The following is a 7,436-nucleotide window of genomic DNA, read 5'->3' as shown; positions in this document are numbered from 1 at the left end:
TAGTCTTCCTACCCAGAAGTGGCTAGTGGGTTTGAACTGCCAGCCTTCTGGTTAGCAGTCAAATGCCTTAGGCACTATGCCACCAGAGCTCCCTTGATCTCAAGATACATAGACGAAATATGGTGTATGCTGCCATTCCTGTTTTTTTTTTTTTTTTTTAATATTTTCTTCTAAATGAAAGACTACCTCACTGAGAAAATAGACAAGAAACTGACAACTCAGTTGCCTCAGTTGCCTTTGGGGAAAACAAATGGGTGGGAGGGTGCAGGATAAAATCAAGATAAATTTTTATTGCACACCTTTTGTGCTTGTGAATGTTTTCACCAAGGTGATGTAATACTTATTTAAAAACATAAATTCTTTAAGAAAAGATCTAATTGCCTGATTAGTGACCTTCCAGGAGGTCATGCATTTTGGCAACACAGTGAAACAAAATTTGTGTGCAATAAATCAGCTTTTCTTATCCTTTGCATCATCCTTGGGAGCTCTGGTGGAGTAGTGCCTAAGGCATTTGACTGCTAACCCGAAGGGGGGTGGGTTTGGGCAATATACTTCCATAGAGATACTGCCTTGGAAACCCAAGGAGGGGTCACTGGGGGTCGAATCTGACTCCACAGCAGTGAGTTTGGTTTTTTGGTTTTTGCAACCTTAGCAATTTGCTTTTTCATAACAGAGTAAAAACCTTTGACATACCAACCCAAATTCAATCAATGCAAAATAAAGAGTAAGTTTTCATTTCAATGCTACAGCGATTTGACCATGGTGGAAAAGCAAAAAGCTTTAAAGAAAACAATAAGATCTTCAGCGTCTTAAAGTCACGGTAATTAGTAACTCTGAAGGCAGGCCAAGAAGAAATTTACAGCCACCAACGCCACCTCTGCCTGAGAACCCCCTTAGAGGACGCTGCTGTTTTTTCTGTAGCCTCTTAGCCAAAGGTAGCAGGTGACAAGAGACTGTAAACACAGGCTTCAGAACTCCTGGGGATTTGAGGATTTTTTTGTCCCCTGGGTAGGACCGCCAGCCTTCCAAGTTTTAACTCTCTCCAAGAAACCTCATGTGCTGTTTTTCATGGCATTTTCAAATTAGGTCAAGACAGAGAGAAACGTAGACCGCCAGGAACGGAAAAAAAGAAAAAAGGTCAATGGAATGGTCGAGTTGATGATGAGGCTGTTACCTGGGTAGCCTTTTTTTTTTTTTAATGATGTGTTAATATTCACCCGGGACGCCAATGAGGCACACTCGCTCGGTTCCTTAAAGGCATCCTCTGTCTGTAGAGGATGCCACAGCTCCTTCTAGGAAAACACTGACTCAACCTCTAGAGCCAGAGCGCTCATTTCTCACTTTATACATTCCAGGCCCATCTGAGACCCGGAAATAACAAGATAAACGGAGAATAGGAATAACCGCAGAAAGGTGGTGGTGAGCTGTGCATTGGTGGCGCCAAACAGAGTTTCAATCGTTCATCTCCAAGTCTTGCCAGGGAAAATGTTCTTCCTTGGAGCAGGCATTTCCAGGAGGTTCTATAAGTCTCTTGTAGATCTCAAAAAGGTCTCTGCGACGACGAATCCCCAAGAGGGAAGGGCATGTGAACTTCAAAGCAGCACTCACCAGGCCCCTCAGCCCCTCCCGTTTCGGGGCCCCGCCTTCCAGAGGGAAGAACACTATAAAGTCCCGGCGTCTAGGCTCCCTCCTGCAGGTCTCGGTTTAGTCCGACCCTAGGGTTAGCGACGTTCAGACCTGAATTCGTGCCCCCGGGAGCGTCGCGTGCAGGAGCCATGGCCCAGGAGCTGTACCACAAGGAGTTCGCCCAGGCGGGCAAGCAGGCGGGGCTCCAGGTCTGGAGGGTCGAGAAACTGGAGCTAGTGCCGGTGCCCGAGAGCGCCTACGGCAGCTTCTACGTCGGGGATGCCTACCTGGTGCTGCACACGGTCAAGGGGAGCCGGGGCTTCACCTACCGCCTGCACTTCTGGCTGGGTAAGGGGCAGCTGGCAGCGCGACCCAGACGCGGGAGGGGAGAGGTCGCGAGTCTAAGATTTACAAGTTGGGGAGCGGGGGCGGACGTAGAGGGGCAAGGACTGTAGACTCATCGCCTCTCTCATCTCCACGGAGCTGCACTTTCCTGCAGTCACCATCTCTCCGTGGAAGTCAGTACTCAGTGGGCTGTACATGCAGGGTGCAGCTGAAGTCGCGAGGTGTTTAACCCTCTGGCCCTGACCGTCTCAGTGTCCAGTTGCCAGGCTTTGAGGCTACTTCCTCCGCCGTCTCCTCGTTTCATTTGTCTGCAAATGCTCCTGCTGCCCGGAGCTGGTGGTGCTGGTCAAGACCCGTTTCTGACGAGTTCAGTCCTGGTTCCCTGTCAAAGTGGAGATGAAGTCAAACAAGTTTGTGGACTTCTGCCACAGCTGGCTAGAAGCCGCCCCACCCACTTTTGCCCTTAGGCGTCGATTTATATTTCTCTCCAAATTGTGAGGATTAGTGCTACCGGTATCTTTAAATCAGGGTCCTGCCTGAAGCACGCTGCTCGCAGGTTGGCGGGGAAAACCTACTATTTACGAGAATACTGGCAACTTCGGATGGAAGCAGAAAAAAATATCAATATAAATAACTAGCTCCATATGTCTAATTTGTTTAAGCCTTTTATTTAGATGAGCTTCTTATTATTAATATTTATTAATTTATTATGTATTTTATCAACGACGCAGGATGGAACAAAAGGGCTCCTTCAGCAAGAGCGATTATTTGGGGCTGCGTTCCGGCCAGGCACTCAGGACACTGGGCCTTGTGTGTTCTACATTTTCCACCTTCTTTTACTCGTAAACATCCTGCATGTCCAACCTCTCCCGATGAGGTCTTGTGCCAGTGGGCACACCCCTCTAATAACATGCGGATTATCTGAGCCTTTTACTTTCTTTTGAAACTGGCTTGCTTCCCTCCTACTTGTGTGGTTATCAACTTTTAGTTTTATTCCTGAGCTTAAGGGGAAAACATACTTTTTTAAGCCCCTGAAAGCCAACATTTGTTATTTCTACTATTTGAAGATATTAAGAAATAAAATAGTAGAAATCATTGTTGAGTGATTTTTCTCAACATAAGCAAACACTTGGAGCAGGAGCAGGCATAGTGAGGCATCCAAAGAAAGAGAGAATTATAAAATTCACTATTAAAATTCTGTGCTTGCAAAGGTGCTTAATCTGAAATGCAAACACTTTGTTTTCCCCGTTAAAATGTCAGTATTCATATTATAAGGAGCTCTGGTAGCATAGTGCCTAAGACACTTGACTGCTAACCAGAAGGCTGGCAGTTCAAACTCACTATCAACTCCTCGGAAGGAAGGTTGGGCAATCTACTTCTGTACTGATACACCTCGGAAACCCAAAGAGGGGTCACTATGAATCAGGTCTGACTCGAGGGCACATAACAACAACAACATTTATATTATAATGTAACACAGAGTAATCTATCTTTTATACCAGAAAACACCTATGTCTTAATATATAGCCTGTATGAATGAATGATGATAGATAAAAGTCTTTGCATCCTGAAGTTGGATGTGACATGAATAAAACTTTCAGAAATGCCACATTTGTCATTTAAACCAAAACCAAACTCACTGCCTTTGAGTGGATTACAACCCATGGCGACACCTCTTTGGGTTTCAGAGGTGGTATCTCTATGGAAGTAGATTGCCCATCTTCTTTTTGAGGAGTGGCTAGTGGGTTTGAACTGCCAGCCACCTGGTTAGCAGTCAAATGCCTCAGGCACTGCACCACCAGAGCTCCCCATTTGTCATTTGGGTGAAGTAAAATATTAAAGAACTCCATATCATGCTGTGGATGAAATAAGTATGACTTTTATCAGAGGACTTATTAAAAATGACTATGAACACAATACTTAAATTCTGTAAGTAGTTCCAAATGCAAATAAAGTTCCTTAAGGATTGTGTTTTGTAGAGTTCACAGATTGGCTTTAACTTTTATTTGTTTGTTTGGTGCCTATCAGTTTAAAAAATGGGGTAGAAAATGCTTTGGGCAGAAACAGTTTACAATCTTAAAGTTCTGCTAAAAGTGAATAGCCTGTTATTGACATTTCATTTGGTAACTGTTCAATGGGCCTGGCTCTGTGTAAGGCATTTTTTTTTAGATATGAACAATTGATGAACTTTCCCTGAAAATTAATAACCTTGAAGATGTAACAACACAAGCACAAAAAGTGATATGGCATAGGTTGAATGTGAGGAGTTCTGTGAAATGAATATAAAGTATATGTGGTTATGGGGAAACAGAAAACTTTGAGGAAAATGATAGTGATTGGAAAGTTCTTGTGCTGAGAGAAATATCATGAAGAACATAGACAAGGTTAAAGCAAAATAGTTAATAAGCCCTTAATATGGAATTTCTCAGCAACTCTTCCTACTTTATTCATCTGAAGCAAGCTGAATAATCACCTAAAATATTCTACTTCAAGGCCTAAAGTTTAGTCAAAGAGATAGTTAAAAGAAAGTTTCAGGAGGGAGAACTGAAATTTTAGGAAGAAAAAAGGTTTGACTAAGGGAAAAAGTGGGAAGAGGAAAGAAAGGAGGTGATGTTTAAGTCAGACTGGAATGAAAAAAGTGCACAGCATAGAAATGGAGCAACAATAGAAAAAGGAAGACGAAATGTAAAATGAGAGAGCACAGAGGAAGTGTCATTTTTCCAGGTCTCTCCCTCAGTGTTTCCAGGATATCCTTGCATATCTGAGATTAGTTAAAATGTTGTTGTTGCTAGGTGCTGTCGAGTTGTCTTCAACTCATAGTGACCCCATGTACAGCAGAACGAAACATTGCCTAGTCCTGTGCCAGCCCCACAATCCTTGCTATAACTGAGCCCATCGTTGCAGCCACTGTGTCAATCCATCTTGTTGAGGACCTTCCCCTTTTTCACTGACTCTCCACTTTACCAAGCATGATATCCTTCTCCGGAGAATGTTGTTGTTGTTGTTTTGTGCCATGGCCCTACTCATAGCGACCCCTCCTTGGGTTTCTGAGGCTGTATCACTACACAAGTAGATTGCCCAACCGTCCTTCTGAGGACTGGCTGGTGGGTTTGAACTGCCAGCCTTCTGGTTAGCAGTCAAGTGCCTTAGGCACTACACTACTAGAGCTCCTCTCCCAGGAATGGTCCCTTCTGATAACATGACCAAAGTAAGTGATATAAAGTCTGGCCATTCTCTCTTTCAAGGAGCATTCTGGGTGCACCTCTTCCAGAACAAATTTGTTAGTTCTTTTGGCAGTCCATGGGACTTTCAGCATTCTTTCCCAACACCACAACTCAAAAGCATTGACTCTTCTTTGGTCTTCCTTATTCATTGTCCAGCTCTCACATGCATATGAGGTAATTGAAAATACCATGGCTTGTGTCAGGTGCACCTTAGTCTTCAAGGAGTTATCTTTGCTGTTCAACACTTGACATAGGTCTTTTGCAGCAGATTGGCCCAATGCTATACATCTTCTGGTATCTTGACTGCTGCTTCCATTGGTTGATTGTAGAACCAAGTGATATGAAGTGTTCGACAACTTCAAGCTTTTCTCCATTTATCATGATGCTGCTTATTCGTCCAGTTGTGAAGATTTTTGTTTTCTTTATATTGAGGTGTAGTCCATACTGTAGACTGTAATCTTCAATCTTCATCAGTAAATGCTTCAAATCACACTCACTTTCCGCAAACAAAGTTGTGTCATTGGCATATCGTAGGTTGTTAATGAGTCTTCCTCCAATCTTGATGCTGCATTTTTCTTCATATAGTCCAGCTTCTTGGATTATTTGCTCAGCATACAGATTGAATACGTATGGTGAAAGGATACAACCCTGATGCACTCCTTTCTCGACACTAAACCATGCAGTGTCCCCTTGTTCTGTTCGAATGACAGTCTCCTGGTCTATGTACAGGTTCCTCATGACTACAATTAAGTGTTCTGCAATTCCCATTCTTCTCAAAGTTATTTATAATTTGTTATGATCCACACAATCGAATGCTTTTTCATACTCAATAAAACACAAGTAAACATCTTTCTGGTAATCTCTGCTTTCAGCCAACATCCATCTGACATCAGCAATGATACCCCATTTAGGAATCCAGCTTGCATTTCTGGAAGTTCTCTGTCAATATAGTGCTGTAACTGTTTTTGAATTATCTTCAGTAAGATTTTACTTGTGTGTGATATTAATATTTTTCAATAATTTCTACGTTCTATGGGATCACCTTTCTTTGGAATGGGTACAAATATGGATCTTTTCCAGTCAGTTGGCAAAGTAGCTATTTTCCAAATCTCTTGACATAGCTAAATGAGTCCCTCCAGTGCAGCATCTGTTTGCTGAAACATCGCAATGGGTATTCCATCAATTCCTGGACCCTTGTTTTTTGCCACTTCCTTCAGTGCAGCTTCGACTTCTTCCTTGAATACCATTAGTTATTGATCATATACCACCTCCTGAAGTGGATGAACATTGACCAATTCTCTTTGGTACAGTGACTCTGTGTATTTCTTCCATCTTCCTTTGATGTCTCCTGCATCATTCAGTATATTGCCCATAGAATCTTTCAATATTGCAACTCAAGGCTTAAATTTTTCCTTCAGTTCTTTTAGCTTGAGAAATGATGAGCATGTTGTTCTTTTTCAGTTTTCTAACTCCAGGTTTTTGCACATTTCATTATAACAGTTCGAGAAGTCTTTGTCTTCTTGAGCTGCTCTTTGAAATCTTCTGTTCAGCTCTTTTATCTTGTCATTTCTTCCATATGCTTTAGCTTCTCTTTGCTCAAGGGCAATTTCAAAGTCTCTTCTGACATCCATTTTGGTCTTTTCTTTTCCTGTAATTTTAATGACCTTTTGGTTTCTTCATGGATGATATTCTTGATGTCATCCCACAATTCCTCTGGTTTTTGGTCATTGGTGTTCAATGCATCAAATCTATTCTTTAAATGGTCTGTAACATCATCAGTGTTGTCCATGGTGGATGAGTTTCAGTGGAGCTTCTAGACTGAAACAGACTAGGAAGAAGGAAGAGGTCATCCACTTCTCAAAGAATTGGCCAGTGAAAACCTTATGAATAGCAGTGAAACACTGTCTGATACGTTACTTATTTTAAATACTGCCTTCTGTTGTTATTATCTGCTTATGTGTCCACCCATTTAGCACATTGTAACTCTTTCACAGAAAGAGTTACAATCATTCTTTAGATTCCCACTACCTTACACAGGATTTAGCACAGGGAAGTTATACCACATATGTTCACTGTTATAAATAATTTATGCAAAGTTTAGCATTGTCAAGGGAAAACGATGAGGTCAGTATCTTAGGCTGGGTTCTCTAGAGAAGCAAAACCAGTGAAACTTACATGTGTGTGTATATATACACACACACACATATATGTATCTCTCTCTCTCTCTCTCTCTCTCTCTCT

General features: G+C 42.1%; 1 protein-coding gene across 1 annotated transcript in view; it reads left to right on the top strand.

Annotated features, from left to right (window-relative positions):
- Nucleotides 1-1,775: 1,775 nt before the first annotated feature.
- SCIN (scinderin) overlaps nucleotides 1,776-7,436 on the top strand; it is a 103,800-nt gene continuing 98,139 nt past the window's right edge. Inside the window, exon 1 of the mRNA XM_007944063.2 lies at nucleotides 1,776-1,974. Coding sequence (XP_007942254.1) covers nucleotides 1,776-1,974 — 199 coding nt within the window. The remainder of the gene's footprint in view (nucleotides 1,975-7,436) is intronic.

Source organism: Orycteropus afer, unplaced genomic scaffold, assembly GCF_000298275.1.
Source record: "Orycteropus afer afer isolate SDZICR_OR568_19922 unplaced genomic scaffold, OryAfe1.0 scaffold00119, whole genome shotgun sequence".
Classification (NCBI taxonomy): Eukaryota; Metazoa; Chordata; class Mammalia; order Tubulidentata; family Orycteropodidae; genus Orycteropus; species Orycteropus afer.
This window is presented reverse-complemented; position numbering and strand designations above follow the sequence as displayed.